The sequence below is a fragment of the Rutilus rutilus genome (assembly GCF_951802725.1).
Source record: "Rutilus rutilus genome assembly, chromosome: 18".
Classification (NCBI taxonomy): Eukaryota; Metazoa; Chordata; class Actinopteri; order Cypriniformes; family Leuciscidae; genus Rutilus; species Rutilus rutilus.
The window spans coordinates 6,613,618-6,634,519 of record NC_140231.1 but is presented as its reverse complement, the minus strand read 5'-3'; the positions used below and the strand labels follow the sequence as shown (position 1 = coordinate 6,634,519).

At 38.1% G+C, this 20,902-nt stretch overlaps 1 protein-coding gene across 2 annotated transcripts in view; it reads right to left on the bottom strand.

Moving 5' to 3' along the window:
• LOC311276903 (glucocorticoid receptor-like) overlaps positions 1–20,902 on the bottom strand; it is an 83,132-nt gene that overhangs the window by 24,695 nt on the left and 37,535 nt on the right. Inside the window, exons 3-4 of one of the 2 annotated variants that reach the window (XM_084386913.1) lie at positions 7,687–7,841; positions 2,134–2,160 (exon numbers count right to left, since the gene is read on the bottom strand). In XM_084386913.1, the coding sequence (XP_084243039.1) occupies positions 2,134–2,160; positions 7,687–7,841 (182 nt within the window). The remainder of the gene's footprint in view (positions 1–2,133; positions 2,161–7,686; positions 7,842–20,902) is intronic. The other variant, XM_084386914.1, reaches the window with a different exon arrangement.

Genomic DNA, 20,902 nt, shown 5'->3' with positions numbered 1-20,902 from the left:
CATTTTGAAAGAAATGCTACTGGACTCGTCTGAATCAATGATCTATGCTAAGCTATGCTAAAAGTGGTACCGTCAGACCCGGAGTTCGGCTGAATGGATTCTAAAACGGTAAAACTCAACTGTTTAACTCTGGGGGAGTTGTAAAATGAGCTTATTTCCGAAAAAAGTGGAGTATCCCTTTAAAGAAATAATACAGGTTTGGATGACCTGAAGGTGTCGATGACATAATAAAAGTGTTATTACACAATGTTTAGTTTTGGTTGAAGCATCTCTGTAAAAAGCCATTCCAGCACATGCTGTACACTTTATGAGAACATAACGGTCACATCTTTATTCATTTCTACAAACTTCTGAAAGCTTTAAGTCAGACACGCTTGGAATTATTACAGACTTGTAAGCCAAAACAGATGAATAATCAAACGCCACCTCTACCAATCTACTGCCAAGCACTCAGCCAAAGACCTTTGAGGATCCCTCCATTTGGTGTGGAGAACACGCCATCCAACAGTCTGTAGAGACCCAACTTACAGAACTGTTCATTTTGAAGCATTTCAAAGCATCCAATTGCCAAGTATATGCTGCAGTTTAAAAACAGTTTATTTGTCTCTTTGTTCTATTTCTCTGTAACTATAACATTGCAGAGAGGTTGTTGTGTGACAATCTAATAAGAAGCTATACAGAATGTTCTCTAATTGTTATCGTTTACATTATATTTAATATAATGTATAGTGTTCTGCTGTTTATTTACTGTCTATTTGTATGTGTATATGCATGTACAATATGAAAAAAAATATATATTATTATTATTATTATTATAAAAACGAACATTCCCAAAACATTTTGAGAACCACGCATGGAACTGCATTCAAGTAGTGACAATTGTATTTCCATTACATCTGCATTGAAAAGATTGAGAAAACATATCTATTTATTATAAAACATATCTATATTGAGATAATATATCTTCCCCCCCCCCCTGGATTCACTTCATGTCCAGTGTGCTCACAAACTCTGCATTAGAATAGTCTCAACTCCTTCCTGTCTGATGCTGCTTTGACAGTGGCCAGTAACTAGATTACACCTTAATTAACCTGACTATATTATACTTTACATCCATCGCCAACATAGCTTTTCCCCTGATAAATAAAGATTGGAAATACATTACTGTCTGCCTTCCAGCTAAATAGATTTTCTTGGGGTTGAAGCAAAGTCAAGGAAAAGTGATCAAAAGACAATTTAGCTTTATCCTCATTTCCCAGAACACTGCTTGACACTCCACGTCCTCTTTTCATTAACTGTTCAAATAAAACAATAATGTCTCAAACATGTTTAGCAGGCTTGAAACACTCTGACTCAAATGTCTTCCCATTAGTCATAGGAAAGGCACATCAACAAAACCGATCAATGCAAATGCACTCATACAGCAACTCAGAGGCACTAACTGTGATGCAGGCAAAATCAAGTCAAGTGCAAACTAGTGACTAATAACTAGTGCGGTTAACATGTCTGTGAGCAGGGTCAGAAATCAACTTGGGTCGAATAACAAAATGTCCTAAATAAATATTTACTGTATCAGAGGCAAGTGCTGTTCTAGCTAATATAAAGTTTTTTATTCCAAACAAAGAAAACACTCATAAAACTTAACACAGAGGTTAGTAGATTGATGTAATCGAACACATGTGCCCGCCAATTATTTCAAATATATATTTTAACAGAGTGTTCATTGCGTTAGGATATCTTGTGCATTATTTCCAGCTACCTGAATGTAATGCTGAATTGATTTGACACATAATGGCCATAACTGAGCCATAATAATGGCCAATACTGAGAATTCATTTAAATTGATGTAATTGTTTGACATAACATGAGAACACATTTTTTGTGTTTTTATTTGGTTAGAATGAAAAATATAAGATAAAAGGTAAAAAAAATGCCCCACTCCAGTTTTAATAAATAAGTCCAGTTAACAATTAATTTCTGACAGTGCTTGTGGGTGATTTCTTTTCCCGCTCCAAGGATTGAGCTTGATTGTACCAGTGTTACTACTATGAATTATTAGACAAGAGCATTTTAGCACAGGTGCATTGTGGGGCGACTGTTAGCAAAAGCATTATTTAAAGTGAATTTATTTACCATCTGTGTTTTGTCGCGCTCTCCATCCTTCACCATTGCCAGAGCAACCGAAGAAATCAGGGAAGAAAAACAAAAATAACAGATATAAATGTTTCAAGTGCTGAAAACACAGCTCAGTTCATGCTGACACTTTGACAACAAATGACGTTGGTTAGCGGAAGCTATTCATTTCAGTTTAGCAATAACTATGAATTTTACAATATGAAGAATCTTCTATGCAGGACACATCAGTGTTAATTTTGGCAGCCATTTTTGATTTAGTCTTAAGCGCGGGACGCGATATTTTTTTTCTCCCCAGGATGGTAGGGGAAGACTCATGAATATTCATTAGGGAAGTCATCCCTGATTGGTCTGATGACCTACCCCTAACCCCACCCCTAAACCTACCCGCCACTGGGGGTCTGATGACCTACTCCTAACCCCGCCCTAAACCTACCTGTCACTGGGGTTAAGACCAATCAGGGATGACTACCCTAATGAATATTCATGAGTCTTCCCCTACCATCCTGGGAAAAAAAATATCGCGCCCGGGACACACCAAGCCGACGGTCGGCCATCGGGCAGTTTTTGTGCGTAAGCCGACTAAGTTTTCTCAGTGTGTTCCGCACGGTTCCGCACAGTCGGCTGAAATTGGTCCTCGGCGGCTTTTTCCCGGCCGATTCGACATGTTGAATCGGCGTTGGGCCGTCGGTGAGAGAGAGAACTCTGATTGGCTGTTCAGCTTAGTGAACGAGTCAGTATACGAGATAGCAAAACAGCGAGCAAAGAAGTCAAAACGGTAAAGATGGAAGGCTGTTCTAATGTTACGTCATCTTACCTGAGTGTTCCTTGGCGAATATTTCAATATTAACATGAGAGGAGTGGAATAAAGAAAGTGTTTAGCAGGATTGATATTCAAAACGGTAAGCACGTACTGCTTTGTTTGTGGTTTGTGTATCTGCAGCCTGCAGCGTCGGTTTCCCTTTTTGAATGACGAATATAGATTAATATATCTGCAGAAATAGACAGTTGTCTCATTTACACGCAGGCACAGAACGCGCATTCTAGTTGACAGTCGGCTGTAGTTCTCTCGGTGTGTTCAAGCGCAGCTCTTCCCCCGACAAAGGCGACGCGAGGCGACAACACAGTCGGCTTTCATCTGCGCTAGTTCTTTGGCGTCGGTTTGGTGTGTCCCAGGCTTTAGTCTTCATCTTCTGACGAAAATGGTCAAGAAATTTCGTCTTTCATAGTTTTAGTCTAGTTTTTTTTTTTTTTTTTTTGAAAAGTCATTGCATTTTTTGTGAACTTTTAGTTAGGCTATTACTTTTTGTCAAACTGCAGTTACTGACATTAATTTTGGTAGCTATTTTATATGTAGTCTTCATTAAAAATGTCATTATAATTTTTCTCTCCAGGGCAATTCAATTAAGCTTATGAGAAATTAGAATCAAGGTAACAGACTGTATTGACATTGCACTCTTTAGCATTTACATTTATACATTTGGCAGATGCTTTTATCCAAAGCAACTTAACATTGCATTTCAAGGTACACATTTACATTATTATTATCAGTTATTGCTTTCCCTGGAAAATGAACCCATGACCTTGGCATTGCAAGCGCCAACGCTCTACTGTTTGAGCTAAACAATACTCTTTACCAATAGCACTTGTGCAATTCTACATATCCCTTTTCCTTAGTCCAGTGGCCCTACCTTTTGTTCTGTGGATACGTGAATTATTATTAAAACTTTGTGTTAAAACTTCACAATCATCTTTGGGCATTTGTCTGCAACACATCGTGACAGAAGACCGAACCCAGAATTGATTATGCAGCTAAATTTACTGCATTGGCCCGGAGAGGCCTGGAAATGATGGACTTTACAGTGGAGTTTTGCTGCCTCGCCAGTAGCGCTCCTTTTGACGACGAGGCCATCAAGTCATTGGATTGGATTGGGGCAAACAACCATCATCCTGTAGATCTCCCAGACACCCAAGGACTTGACTGGAGGGAGGCCATCATCAGGTGTCTGGAGAGCGTCTACCCCCAATCAGACTACAGCTAGACCTAGACCCCAGCCCACCACCACCCAGCACCATGGAGCTTTCATGATGAATGAGACAGATGAATGAGCCAGAGCCAAATGAAGTGAGGACACCTCTATCCATCGCCCTGGAGCCAGACTCCCCAGAGAGAGTCTGACCAGGGGTGTGAGCCAGCGACATCTGTGGGAGGGGGGAAACCTGGTGGAATTGGACAAAGAGGCCTGGCTGATAGACTGGGACACTGAGGTACTGCCTCCCACTCTGAATCATTTGTTTCTTCATCATCACCACTGGTTCAAGCCCGCATTGAAATTGCATCGTCGACCTTTATGGACTTTGAAATATTATCATTGATCCCGTCCAGCTTCCCTCTCTCACCCTCATCGCAGAACTCAGTCAGTCCTCCAGCTCTGCCTGAGCTGGATGCCAGCAGCCCTTCATCGTCCCCTGTGATGCCTTGTGCTGTTGTGAAGCCTCAGGTCGTGTAATCACCAGTTTCGCCGAAGCGAGAGGATCCCTCGGGTCCACCTCGGGCCTCTGATCCCCTCGCGCCGTCGACCTGTCGGCTCCTCCCACCCTGGGCTCCACCAGAGACCCTCGGTCTTACGGCTTCAACCAGGTTCCCTCGTCCCTCTGTCTCCACCTTGGTCATTTGTCACTTTGCCTGCGCCATGGACTAACAAGCCTTCCGCTGCGCTCTGTCTCTCCACCCCTACGGCTTCAAGCGGGTTCCTCCTTCCCCCTGCCTTGATCACACCGGCTCCGCCTCAGTCCTCGGGCACTCTGGTTTAATCTCAGATGCTCGTCACTGCAACTGCACTTTGGTCTCCAGTGCCAGCGGAGTCACTCAAGTCCATCAGCTCTCCGTCTGCACCATGGGATCCCCTGACATCGGCTCCATCTCCGTCGGGCGTTCCCCGGATGTCATCAGCCACGATGTAAACTTGCATCTCCTCCTGCCGTGGGCTGTCAATCCCTGCAGTGCTCTGGGTCTCTACCACCTGCCACCTCCGTCCATCATCACCATCATGGATACTTCCACCATCACCCCCTTCAGGGTCTTTTCTGCCTGCTCTTACCATCCCTTCACCATCTCCTCTAACCATCCCTTTGCCATCTCCTCGCCCTCCACCTAAGCCGCCGCCTTCTCCAAGACACGGCGCGATATATACCCAATGGTACCTTTTTTCTGTACTTTAGGCATGTTTACCTCAATTAATGTAAAGATACGGTAAGTCATTTATAGATGTGTTTTTGACATTATGCCAGATCTGCCTTAGTCACTGTCTGCCATTGTCTGTGATGTTAGCATACTGTAATATTTACCTGTATAAGTTTATTCCAAAGACAGTTTCTGTTATTTTAGTTCGCTTTTTAATCACACTGATGTAATTAAAAAAAAAAACATATATATATATAATTTTTTTTATAAGTTTGGTTTTAGTTAATTATAAAAATGGGAGTGTGATGTCATCACTGGTTCGCGTTTTTGAAGTTTTTGAGTTTTCTGTTAAAATGGTGTCGTGTTAGCGGCCCCTAAGTTAATAACTAATGATCGTTGCGACGGAAGTGAATCAATCAAACTAACTTTAGCTGGACAATAACTTTATACTAGAGCTGCTATAAAGCCAAAACACTTTAATTTCCTATTATCAATGTAAAGCTGCTTTGGAACAATCTACATTGTTAAAAGCGAAGATGACTATGACTTGCCTTGACTTAACTCATGATTGACAGCTGAGATTTGACTAGCTAAATGAAGATGACTTGATTTGACTCATGATTGACAGCTGAGATTGACATGTTCTCTGAGCGAAGTAGTCACTGAGGCACCAACAGACTTTTTTCGGGGAGAATGGAGCTTTACCTTTATTTTCTACATTTCCATATTTCACATCAACAGATGGGTTGTTCTGCAGTAAACTGTACCTAACTGATTCTGCGGGAGTGTGGGCGGTGCCTTGATGCCGAGGCTCCACTTCACGCTCACTACTGCGGGTTCCAATCAGCACAATATGTCAGTGCAATATTGGGACATTGGTGGCCAATCTTCCATCTTTTTTTACAGTCTATGATTCAGATGCAAATACTTTTCTAATTGATGTTTTTTTTCTTCAGGATTATGGGTGATGTAGTTTTTTAATGCAACTGAAATTACTTTGACTTGTGTACAAAGCTTCTACAGAAACACCATCTCTTCAATCTCTGTGTACATAGAAGGTTTGTTCTGAAAGGTTTATAAGTAATCTAATTTGTGGAGAAAATTCATTGTATTTTATTTTTGGAACTCTATTTTGTGCTCTTCAGAGAATGGATGGTGGATAAAGCCAAAGGAGTAGATATTGTAGTGAATATTATGCAGGTGCCCTGTAGTTCAGTATTCGGATGGAGCATGTGTTTAAACAGGAGGGTATTTTGTCAGGTAGCCAAGCACACATACTTTATTGCTGCATGCTCTTTTTCTAGACACATTCTAAATACACAACTATCTCAAGGTAACACCTCCACATGAAACCACACTTTGACAATATTAGACAGTTTTTTTTTTCTTCCTGTGATTAATTGAGGCAAACCTGATCATCTGTCTACTGAGGTTTACAGAAACTCTGATTGATGGAGTAGATCACACATAAATTACAGATATAGATTAAGGTCGTGCTCAGTACACAGTGTAGGTGTCTCTATTAGAAAAAAAGCAGTGGTTCAGAAGTCTAAGCAAATGAGAAATATTTCAGAATCTCCACTGTTTCTAGGTCACTAATTCTGACACTGACCATGTGAACTACATTGTACTTAAGGTCAGATGTCCCTGCTTTCATTAAAGCACTGGAAAAAATGCCCTTGTGAACCTTCTCAAACCATGCAAAATGACATTAGATTCCAATTGTGGAATTATTTATTTCTCCCAACTTTTGTTCCCTAATGTTTTTAGACTTTTGAGCTACTTTCAAACACAAGCTGGAAATGGCTACTTATGACCACATATTGAGTGATTTACAAAAGGATCACAATAATAAACCCACACCTTGTAATATCAGAATTAATGCACAAATATTAAATGCACACTCACCGGACAGTATAAAATAATATCATTAATGATTGTATTATTTACCTTTCATTAAATAATACATAAAATAAATGCTCATTTAATTTCAGAAAACTGTCTGTGCAACTCATTTGCTACATACTATTTTTGATGTATTTCCTATGTGAACTAGAGGTTAGGGCATTAAATATCAAAGGGCCTTGTGCTATTACAATTTTGTGTACATTCCACAAATAAATCACACTTTTAACATATAGATGGCCTAACAGATATGGACTAAAATCACCAAAACTAAATTTTGAGTGTCCATATGCCGCCATTTTATCAGCTATTGTACGCTTTTCAAAATGTATTCAACAGGACAACCTGATAACATGCAATTCATTTGTTGTTCACTGTATAATAAAATGAGAATCAACGCATTTATCAGCCCAGTGCCGTAAAAAAGGAAGATGAAGTAGTAAGTGTAAGTCCTGCAGGCTCACCCTCTACGGCTCTTTTGAAGAAAACCTTGCAGCTGCCACAGGTGAGCACACCATAATGACATCCAGAGGCCTCATCTGAGCACACCAAGCAGATCTTGTGGCCGTTTCCATTGGGCTTGACTGATCTGGACGGATTGGAACTGCTCACTTCAGGCCTGGCCAAAGAGAAAAAAAGAATACAAAAAAAAAAGAAGTTTAAGGCATTTCAAATGAAATTCAATAGCTCTTCTAATACAATCAACAAAATACCCATATTTCACATTGGACATTAAATGGCCACCTAACAAAGTATTTAATATTGAGTTTAATGTAGCCTGCTATTACCAAGTCACAAATGCATTTGCAACAAAAGAAACAAGAAATTCTCTGTTATAAACCATAGATAGATACCAAAATAAACAGCGCTGACGTGAAAATCGGGAGAAACGTGTCATGAGCGAAACAAACAAGTTGTGGAATGCTTTTAAGTCCACAAATAACCGACATGCACAATGGATTTAATGTAGTAACATTAACTGTAACCATGGTATTGTGACAGAAATATTATTTTCAAGGTTTGTACAACCTTTAGAGACTTCAAATTCAAATATTATCCAATTTCTGATGAATGATACTATAGAAAAACAATGGTTAGGCTAATTAGGTTTTTGCACATTTCTGTTGTTAATTTGATCTGCATCTCAACTCAAGCTCAGTGCTTTGTGTTAAATGTGCATTTCCAAGACATAAACATGTAATATTATTAGTAACTGCACTTATTAAATTCAATTACTTTTATGATTAAAAATGTTTTTAAAAAAGGTGTTGGTGCCACCATCTGTAGAAACCTAGTTGCACCTTTGCTACTGCTCTCAAATGTTAGTCTGAAGCCCTGGGCAAGTTGTATCCAAGCTAAGAAGGGCATACTTGACCCTGATAACCCTGATAACATGTAAAACCCTTAAGTGACAAAAGTCAAATAATCAAATAATGGTGTAGCAGTCTTAGTCAAACGTGGTACAAAACATTTTTTAGTAACTCCATCAAACAAAACATATCTTGATAAGATTATATGGCTTTGACAAATCCAGCAACTATTTGTGGATATGTTTCCCCTGACAGCAAAGGGGCTGTTCACCCAGCCCTGTGTACCCTGACTTGACCCGCTCATGCCATTTTAAGTCTGGAACACAACTTTTAGCCAAATTTGTACCCCCGATTTACAGTCTGGATAAGTCGACGCTAGTTGCCGAAAGTCAGAGCATGTCTGTAGACTTGAGCTGAGAGATTTCACAGGAGAAAAAGAAAAAAAAATAGCTTCAAACTTTGATTCCAGGACATCAGGTATTTTTTAAATTTTGAGCCAATTTTAGAAAATATTTGTTGTTTTCATTTGTCATGCAACGATGCGCGTTTGTTCCATGATATATATGTATGTATGTATATGTATGTATTTATTTTTTTATACCTGTATATATATGATCAAACCGTTAAAATAGGGTTTTTAGATTTCATCGGGGCCCTAAAATAATAATTGTGTTAAATTTTTATAAATTGTTGCTAAATTATAGAAATGTCATGATTTCATGATTATTGATTACTGAAATTTAATTTAAACATTAAAACACAAACCAGTAAAATTCAAATAAAACTGATTTCACTGTTAAGTGTATGATGCCCAGTGTTTTCCTCTGTAACCATTTACAAAGTCAGCAAGTGTATGATGCCTTGTGTTTTCAGATCTGTTCTATTCCAGCGTTCAACAAGACGCCATCTGAGGGTTAACACCATTAATTATCTGGCAGGAGATTCTCAGGACAGCTAATAATCATTGGTGGAATAGTGCCACTGATCATCAACAACTGTTAGAGCAATTTCACTCTCCCGACAGAGCTTCATTTGTGCTGGTTTACCGCTTTGATGATCTGCTTTTTGGTATTACAAATCCCTGACACCTTCTCAAGTGACCAGAACTGTCTGGCAGGTTGGCCAACCTAATATGGCAAGCGGCCATATTTAGCTCCCATCTGCATGAACACATTAAGCTGTATGTCAGCTGATTGACAGGCTATTCAGAGCAGAGAAATACATTGTCGTATAGTAATAACTTCACACCCATTTAAAAACGACACCAATTGCTATAAGGGTTTCAGGTTTCAGAATAATGTAATACCAGGCGCCATGTTTAGCTCACAAGAACGCTTGTATTCTCAAGCCCAACAAGTCTGACCTTAAGTTAGGTCTGCGGTTAGACTAGAGGGGTCACTAGAAAGATGATACCGCTCATAAACCAGTGAGGCAACTCTTTCATGGCAGCTAAAATCACTCCCGCTATACTGCAACTCAGTTCAACTGACAAGTAGAATGAGTAATCATTTCCTTTAAACGTTTTTCTCCCTTCGAGTTACAAATGCTTATCAATCAGGCGACTTGATGAGATTGAAAGATTTTGGATCTTTTGGAAGCATCCATTTCCATAAACCAGCAGTCTTCAATTAAGAGTTACAAGAGGTCCAGGCACAGCACTTATTTCCCAGCAAACTTGTGTATGGCTATGATGTGCATTTCACAAGAATTTGTTATATGTTTCCAAATTGGCAGCAATAGTAAGAAAAATATTACACCCTAAAAAGTCATACAATAAATCTTAAAGGCACAATATGTAAGGTTTTTAAATTAAAATATCACTAGATCAATGTTACATATTTTGTTGACTTGTGTAATTATCCCAAATGTTTCCAACAGATCCAGAGAAATCAGCTATTTTAACCAGTGCATCGCCCGTGTCATTGCATCGCCTTCTGCAGAAACCATGGAAAGTCGCTTTAATATATTATGTTTTATTAGACAGGTGAGCAACTTTTATTGACAGAAAACTAATCATATTATATAGCTCAACACGGTTAGTCTGTGAATGTCTTGTTTTCTTGATTTACCGCGAGTAACGTGCTTGTAACATGCCTCAGAGACAGCACTATTTTGTCAAGTGGCTAAAACAGCATAATCAGAGAGATCTAGTTTCGAGTGTCAAGTTTATTTGTCGTATGCACAAGATGTCAGTGACGGTTTGAACATTGAAACGCTTGTTGTGAGGCTCAGGCATTCTACAGCAATAAATACAAATACAGATACAAACAAAAAGAGTAAATGTGCAGTATGCGATTTTTCAAAATCATTGTTGAACACTGAACACCCAAACAAACACCCCTCTCCCTTCATGGCACATATATATTTCACTTGAATAAGACATGATTAAATTTGTGCGCATACGCGTTTCTGGTTCATGTTTAAAGCACTGGAGTATATTAAATATACCTATAAAGAGTTCATTCTCATGAATAAATAAAGAGATTAGCTCAGAACCGGCAGCCAATCACACACTCCGAAAGCATGCTTCTACCTCACGTTGCTTCGACTTTGCTTTTCAACCAAGAAGAACGAAATTGGCTCAGAAAAATGCAAAAATAACCAAATGTGCAGCCTGTGCATATCAGTTCACATCTCAAAAAAAGTGACCCATGTGTTTTTCTTGAATAATGCATGAATAATTGTATATGTATTTTTATGTATCTATTAATATTATTCCATTCCATAAACCTTTAATAGTATTAAAATTTCATTTAAACTGCAAAACAATTAATGGCAATATTAATGTCAGTTTTGCTACATAAAGACAGGAACAAAATAAGATTTAAATTAACCAGTAAAACAGGTACTAAGAACAAAAGCTTCTATTATGAAAACGCCACCACCATAACTACCACTTTATGCACACTACTAATATATTTGCTCATATTTTAAACAAAGCTATGTCAGCAGTAACATAAAATAATAAACAAGGACTAATTGTAATAAACAAGGACCAACGAATGAGTTATTATCAAGGACTGCAGCGCTTACGGTGGACGTTTCGGCACTGATGCAAGACTTTGATCTGATTGCTTTTCAATCAAGTTCCAAATAACAAGAGAAAAGAACCAAATTAGATTAGATTAATTACTTTTCATTCGCAAATTATTTAATTCACTGGATTATAGTAACCAAAACATGGTGTAAGATTACTTAATCAAGATCGAATTTCTTCAGATTTGGGTTAATTCACCCATTATTTTATTTTTCAACAGCATAATACATTCTGTATAAGGAACAGCTCATCCAATGTGATTAGGGTATCCTGACGACCATAGTTTAGTACTTCATTTGTACACGGCATGCGTTTGTCTGTCATTTTCTACATTGTGTAGTGTATTTTTGCTGGATTGCAGGCGGTAATATTGCGCCGAGGCATAATCGAGCCTCTAATACTGAGAGTTATAGTCAAACGCTGCCAAATCCAGCGTGTGCCTGCAGGGTTTGTTGGTTTTTCTGGGATGTCGATTTGAGCTCCATCCAGCAGGTGGTGTGTGACTGTCTCTCTTCTTCTTGATATGTTTCCTTCTACTCACTGCTTGCACAACAGCCCTTTGAGAATCTGAGACCTTCTCGGCACAAACACACACACAGCTCCACATCATGAGAATGTAGTTCACTGACCTCAGCAATTAGTCGCCGCCTACTTGTTTGCAGGCCGGGCAGAAAAAAGGATTTGATCATAACCTAGTGCTTAGCTACCTAAACACTTTTAATGTGAGCTACTGAAGTGTTTTGGCACCACTGATGGTGAAATAAATGCAAAGTCACTTGTGCCTCCGTAAAAGCTCTGAATCATTTTCCAGACTGAAATGCTTCATTGCGTTCTAATAGTAAGGCTCTGAGGGCTGAACGTAGGCCACTATGTGTCGAATTTTAGAAAATAAACTCCCTTAAAACACTTTCACACTCTCACTAGTTCAGTGCATTTGTAGCAGTGTAAATTATGCATTTATTTTGTAGGTTTCTGAGGTGGAAATGACGAAGATTGAAACGTTTTCAGAGAAAATGCTCATTTTATAGCTAACATTTTATGTGTCTGTAAAAAAACTGTAAATGAAATAATGTTTTCACACTTTTTGAAAAAAATTACAGCTTGATTAGGAATGATATAGAATAAAATGTTCTGCTATTAATTCATATTTACCTTGATTTTTGTTTTCTTTCATTCATAATCAAGAATGCTAATAACTTGGTAAATATTGCAACTTAGCATTTTAATATAGAATTCAATAGACATGATCATGGGATTGTATATGAATATCTTGTGCTCTAATCACTTTATCAGGACTTGGTATTGACACAGATTTCACAAATCGGTTCGATTCTGATTCACAAGCTCTTGATTACAATTTTAAATGTATTTGTTTCGATACAGATTTGTTTGGATAGTTTTTCTTAAGGAAAACATTCTTTCAACCAATCTCTTAACTAACTACATTACTATAATAATAAAGGTTAAAATGAACAACGGTCCAAATCCAATTTCTATTTATTTTTAGATATTAAAATAAAAACAGTTGCATACAAACATTTAAATTGCACATTTGGGATCTATTACATCAACTTTTTCATGTTTCTATTCCAATTTGTTGTCGATCAAATGAGACTAAGTATTTAATAATCTATGGTATACCTTAAAGTTGAAAGATATGATGGTACTTATACAATGAAGACTGTACTATATAGTTTATAGCATGGTCATTAAATAAATAAAATGTCACCAAGCAAAAAGTTAGCTGATTTAGTCATAATTATGAACTATTACTATTCGAGTCTATTTGAGTCTTTATAATTCAAGTGTTAGAGTATAATGCGCAACTCTATACTATATGATTATGTACTGATTCAAGGATCGTCATTCATGTCTATAACTATTTGAGAATAATCTTATCTTTTGTTTGTGTCCATTAAGAGGAGGTTAAAGACAAATGCAAACTATTCACCCAAATGCTAGAGTAACGGGGTTGTATTACGTGTGATCCCCAGTTCGTAAACAAGGCGCTCCCTTCTCCTTCACTATTTATTTTTGGGAGATGTTTCTTGCAGCAAGAGATCCAAAAGATACTCTTCTCCCAGAACCAAGTACACACTAGCAGCGATACAGCCGCGCGCACACAGGCTAAACGTGTACCAAAACTACCAAATGATTATTTGGGAAATTGGATCCGACATGTGGCATACAGTTGCTGCATTCACAGATTCGCTTCTCCTCTCAAACACAATGCTCTGAAGTATTAGACACAAGTAGGAGGCATGTGTTTAATAAATTATAGTCACATTAGCCTTTTGCCTGAGGCAAAGTGTCTGATCCAAGCAATCTCTTAACCAACCAATTTTGCTAAATCAATAGAACATTTAAACAACTATTACACCCAGAACTTCAATTCCAAAACATCAATTACAATTTGAGAGTCCTTCTGCAGGACCCCTTTATCTTCATTCTCGAAAGCAAGTCCTTGAATATTGCGGGTAAGTGATAAATAAAATATGCTAACAATACAAATGAGAAACGGAGGGGCTGTTATCGCCAAGAATGCTCGTCCAACAGGAAAGGCAAGTTTCATAACAGTCATGTTGCTACACAAAATTCCTGATACGTCCCATTAATCACAGCTCCATTGGCTGTAAAGTGCAAAGATGCAGTGCGAGCATTTCGCATTTGCAAGTGGAAATGTGTGCGAAAGTGGAATATTATTAGGCAGACCTATGACACCCCGATCAAAACACATGACTTTATCAAGTACGATTAGAATTAAAAGCTCCCTAATTCTGCAGGTTTTCACTGTCTTACACCATGAAAGTTGCGTTTTTAAGGCAGTGTGTCAACATTTTCATGGTTTGACTCTACAGCCCTGATATCTGCAAGGTTTGAAAAGTCTTTTTTTCCTAAAACTCGCACTGTAAAGATGTGACCCTTGTGGCCCACACTGTAAGAAACAGCCAAATTCCGAGTTTGGTCCGGACCAAAAAACATTTAGTCCTAGTCCGCTTAGCGTTCAGATTAGCATTTTTAACACCGAATCTACAGATGCCGAACCTAAAGGAAAAGGGATACGTTCACAACCTGATTGGTCGGCTTTTATGACGTTTTTTGAGACGGAACTTACCGAACATCCAAAACAATGCTGTGTTCTAGGATAAATGCGCTCGCTGTATGTGCGTAGCTACATATGATGGCATTTTGACCAGCTGAGAACTCGTGAACGGAGTCAAAACAGCGGCAGGAATCGCTCCGTCACAAACAAACGAAGATCTGCTGCGAGGAGACGGGGTTCTGGCGCCTGTACCGAACTGTGATGGGCAACATCGCAACTATGACGTCCTTTTTAGGGTTTCATCTTCCTGTTTTTGGTTTGTTTACATGTCTTTGGTCCATGTTTTTGTTTCTATTTCATTCGAACTTCACCTGAGTCGGTTGGAAACAGACCGAGACCCATCTTTTCAGGGGTCTCGGCCCGCTTCTTTGGTGCGCACCAGGATTCGGATGGCAGTGTTCACACTTATTCAAATGAACTACTCCAATAGAGCAATCGACCAGGGTCCGTTTTAAAGGGGGGGGTGAAATGCTATTTCATGCATACTGAGTTTTTTACACTGGTAAAGAGTTGGATTCCCATGCTAAACATGGACAAAGTTTCAAAAATTAAGTTGTACGTTTGATGGAGGTTTTCTGTGCCAAAAATACTCCTTCCGGTTTGTCACAAGTTTCGGAAAGTCTTTTTCGAGTATGGGCGTGTGTGACGTCAGATGCGGCGGAATTTCCTTATACGGGTCCTAAGGGCACCCGTAGACCAGAGCGAGAGAGCGAAAGCAGTACGCCCATCAAAGCGCTGTGCTCGGCTTTAGGGAAGTCATCGGCTGCGCTGCAGTCAAAGAAAAGAAATAAACAATGTCACCAAAGAAGTGTGTTTTTGGTTGCCAGGGCAAGACAACCCTGCACAGATTCCCAAAAGAACCCAGCGTTAAGGGACCAGTGGATGGAGTTTGTTTTTCCAGAGCATCAACGGAGTTGTGCAAGTGTTCTTGTTTGTTCCCTGCATTTCGACGATGATTGTTTTATAAACAAGGCGCAGTTCGACGCCGGATTTGCAGATCGTCTAATGCTTAACGATGGACCAGTCCCAACGATAAAGGTTCACGGTCGTGCGTTGGAACCGCAGGCGGTGAGTAAAACTGTGATTCTTTAGCTCCGCCCACACGGCACGCCTCCAGCCGCTCGGTTTTTTTCCGGAAAGACTCGGTACAGCCTATCTTTCTTTTATAAATATAATAAAACTAAAGACTTTTTGGAGATATGAAGGATGCAATACTACTCTATAGGTACTCAAGATTAACATGAGATTGACTGAAACTGAGTGTTTCACCCCCCCTTGCCCCTAACCACACATGCCAAGTGTGAACACACCCTAAAAGAGTAAAGTACTGTATAAAACAATGCATTCTGGGCAATATTCTGCACGGTAAGGAACTGCTTTTAATTTAAAGCCCATTTTCAACACTAATCGGTATTTATGCATTACGGTTTTGTACTGTAGTACGCAATGCATTGTGGGCTAGTGCATTTGAAGCAATAGCACAATGAGTGTTTCACAATCAATATAAGAATTTGAAACAGAGTAAGTCTTCACCTCTCCTTGTTCGCGACAGGAATGTGTGTTAAAAATAGACGAAAACCAATCCAAGCGGAGAGGAGAGAGAACTTTACAGCGAAGAGCACATTCTTTTAAAACTGGATTGGTGACTGTTCTGAGCTGAAAAGTGGAACAACTGAAACTGAAAAAGTGACGGCTGAAACGAACTTGGCACTTATGGAACTTGAAATCCCATAAGAGAGAACTTGAAAACTGACTTAAGCTGGGACTGCGTGTTCTTTTAAAACCGCAGGGTTTTGTCTGAGTGTTTTCTTTCACATCCAAATCACCCGAACGGTGACTAATGAGCTGGAACTGAACATGCCGGAATAGCGCTTGAGAGTGCTTATAATTGAGTTATTATAAACCTACTGAACTGAGAGGGTAAAATCCTGAAACCTGAATTCAGTGTCGATTCACTAAAATACATAATTTAATCCCAACTTTCAGGGATTATAACAGTTTTACAGATTGTGTATTTCTTGGTGGCCCACGGAATATTTCAAATTGACCCTCGGAAATTAAAATCGTCAAAAATGTTGTACTTGCATTCCACAACGAACCTCACATGTCCGTGACACTAACTAAGAAATTATCACAAAATTGCAACAAAAAAAATGGATATTGCTAATACAACACAAATCTATTTTTAAAAAGGTAATTATTGGGATTATTTTGAATGTGTTATGCAATGTTCTTAGTTTTCCTTTACTGTGATGGGGCAGCCCAGAGAGAAGCTACAAGAGTTTAGGGAACACTTTATTTTAAGGTGATAGACTACATACTAGAATAATAACAATAAATTATGCATAATTACAAGTAATTAACCCTGAACCAAAACCTATCCCTAACCGTAACTCTACAGTAAGTACATGCAGTTAATTAATTTTACTCAGTATCTGAGTAAGAATAATTATGTCACCTTAAAATAAAGTGTAATTGAGTTTATATAGAATTAAATGCCAAATATCATTTATTGTGTAACTAAAACACCAATAATAACCAAAAAAAAAATATTCACCAGGACTCTTATTTTGAAATTTGTATGCTTTACTTCCAGCTGCTCATCAAAAAGATGGACTTGATTCGAAAGACAACCATCTACAACATATTAAAATGTGAACACCATACAACATTATCATAATTTATCAACAGTAAATCATTAGTAAATCAATTGGTTAGTAAATCATAACCAATCATAAAAGTGTGGTATCCACTGATTGCAAACTGTTCTGAAGCTGCAAGTGTGTAAAGTGTGGCGTTTTTACTTGGTAACATTTATTTTATTAAATCATAGTCTTTTAAAGTTTAATGATTACATTCAAGTCCTGGCTGAATCACTATCGATCCATCCATTTTTCACATGGCTTGCGTATACCCTGTATATCCTACAGTTCTTCAATGTTTTTGTTTGTTTTCAATGTGCCTGCATTTGTATATTGTGACACATTAATATTGCAGTCTTAAAAAACAAATGAACTCTGCCTCTGCCTTTAAAAATGGTCATGAATGCTCCTAAACAAAAATGTAAAGCCCTGGGTACAATGTTCACTGTAGTGTAGCCTATGTCACATCCATATCACGTGTGTCCTGGTAGAGGGAAGGGCCTAACATTTGACTTACCCTGAGGAGAAGACATCAGCTCTTTGGCCCTTTGAGTGAAAAGAGTTCTCACGGGTCTCACTGAAAGAGTGTATCGGAGAGACTACAGAGCCCTGCCCTCTCTTCCTCCCTTTACTTTCGCTCCAGCTCTGAGGTGCTTATATAATATCTAAACTAACACTATGGCTGGACTTGCAAAGCTTGAGCTGAGCCAATCCTGCTACACATGAAAAATAAAAAGGAGGTCACATGGATCATGGGATTATCCAATTTATCCGCCCACAGAAAGTCAGACACACACATGCAGAATTTTCTTTCATCTCTCTTTGCACTCTTATGGTAATTGTTTTGTTTTTTCTTGGGCAAGGGACCATAGTGCCATAAATGGTGCCTCAGTCAACTTCCAGTAATGAAATGTACTGATTCAACAAATAATACTGGACTGGAAATGAAACCACTGTTATAAATATTTGAGGAAATAGTTCCTTCCAATCCTTTATGCTGTTACTTTTTCAGTGGAACTTTTTCAGGATTGTAAAAGCTATTTTCCATAAAACAACTTTGTGCATCACATTTTAAAAAATAAAATAAAAAATTAGCTTGATTTTTAAACGTCAATGAATGTAACTTTTTTGACAAGCCAAACATGTCAGTCTCTGAGGCCATCCTTAAAAATATTCTTGTTTGCCGTAACCCGACCGACCCTGTCAATTTAGTACCGACCCAATTATTTATTTTTTTTCCCTTTCAGTCCGACCGACTTGCCGGTTGTAAACTTGCGTTAAGACCGACCGATTTTTTTTTAACTCTTCAAACAACTAATACAAATGCAATAAAATAATATTAAAGTATTGTGAATATAAATTGCCTAGACCTACATACAAACATAAGCTACGTTCTTTCTTTTAAATAAAAACCCGTGGCGCGTCATCTATGATTATGTTTACACCATTGGTTAACCGTTAACGCATGTCAGACTACTGCCTGCAAGCTAAGTTTGCTTCGTTTCATTCACTGTCAATGGTTCGCGCTTGGTAATGATGGCTGCGGCTTTACTCTAAAGATTATTTCATTTTTATATGTTGTTGAATATGGTTTATTAAAAAATAAACATGCGAGAGCGTGTTATAGGCTATATGTCATGTTTTAGTCAGATATGACGACGCTACTGCAACACGCATTGCCGCAGATGAGAAGCTGAGCATCAACGTGCAAACTATCGCAAATCAAAGTGAAAGTAAGTCGCTGACGCTTAACACACAATCATCATCATTAAATGTAAAGAAACGAAATGATCTTACCAGGGCTGTTTCCGCTTTCTCTTATTGCGGGCTTTGATTCAGAAATTTTAGCTGATGATCAATAAAATAATGTAGTCATAACTGTTGCTTTCGGTGACGTGCACTCCATTAAATCTACATATAGCGGTAATTGAAGATCGGATTTATATCCGCAAATAAACAACACACATTTAGCCTATGTAACCAGGTGTAAATGGAATCGTTTTGATAAATCAGATTGCAATCCGATCTGAGAAAACGCATGAAGTGGCCTGGTGTAAACAGCCCCTAGACATAGGTGAAAAATGTCATCCCACCCCCCCACCGACCCTGATTTTTTTTTTTTTTAAATGAAAAAATATATACTTTTTTATATTATTTTTTTTATATATAAAAAAATATAGACCGACCTACCGACCCTTTTTTTCTTTTTTTTTTGCTGTTACTGCAAACCAAAATATTTTTAAGGATGGCCTGAGTAACATGTAATTTCTTTAAGCCAAAGAAATAAACTTCATTCTGTAAAATAAGCATAATGAACTAAGCAAAAAACATTCAGAACGTCTCCAGCGCATTTTATAATTAGCCAAAAATCCAACATAGTTCACCTCTCTTTCCGAGAAGAAGGGGAAAATGGCGGCCTGAGCAGCTTCAGAGACGATAACGTACGTAATACATAACCTGAGCATAATTTGTTCTTCACTCGCTGAAACTGAATGGGAATGATCAGGGAACTGAGTGAAACACTTCGCACTGCACGCTAAAGGGAATAAACGCCAATCCAATTGAAAAACTTTGCTGTGTTAGTGAACATCATTCAACGTGTTTGTTTTGACGGACATTTTTTATGCACAAACTACACATTTATATATTTTCAATAATTTTTTATTCTTGACTGATTTTATTTTCATAATTTTGGCAATGATGAACTGTTAAATGAGTGATTTTGAGACGAGTCCCTGTAGTCGTCCAATTTGACTCTCATATGCTGATGTAGGCTAATATATATATATATATATATTACAGGTTGTTTTGATTTGTAGTTTGATCACTATTTTCTCAGTTGTTTCAAAGGTTCAGGCAGTTATCAAAGTTAGATAAAATGTTGTTTAATTTTCCAATAAAATATGATAAATCTTTTACATTATTTGTTACATTTAATTACCCCTAAGCAGATTTTGACTTTAATCTTTGTTATTTAATAAAAATACAGCTGTTCATTGATTTAAAAAATGTATTAGTACATGTTCAAGCATAGTTCATTATTAGTTTATGTTAACCAATATAGTTAACAAATGTTAACAACGAGAACCATATTGTGAAATGTTACCAATTAAATGTAATTGATCGAATGAGCAGCATTAGATGATGGAGAAGATAATCAATGTAAAAATGCACAAATACACATACAATACTGTTCAGTAGTACATGATGAATGACTCTAATTCCGGACGATAATCAAAATGTACATTTCTGCATTGGCAGATGCTTTTATCCAAAGTGACTTACTTTGCATTCAAGCAAGGTATATCAGGACATGAATTCCCTGTGAATCGAACCCATGACCTTGCCGTTGCAAGCCACATGCTCTACTGTTTGAGGTACAGGAATGCTAGATATAATACCAATATATCATGCTTCAGTAGTGTAGCTAGCTGAACAAATTCCCAATAATAGCAGCCCATACAGACCTCTGAAGAGAAAAGAACTTCTACTTCCGCTCATGTTGATGTTTGCATGTTTTATGTTCATTCTCTTTGGCAAATAAAGCGTGATTAGCCAAACTCGCCATGCTTCTCATTACCACTAATT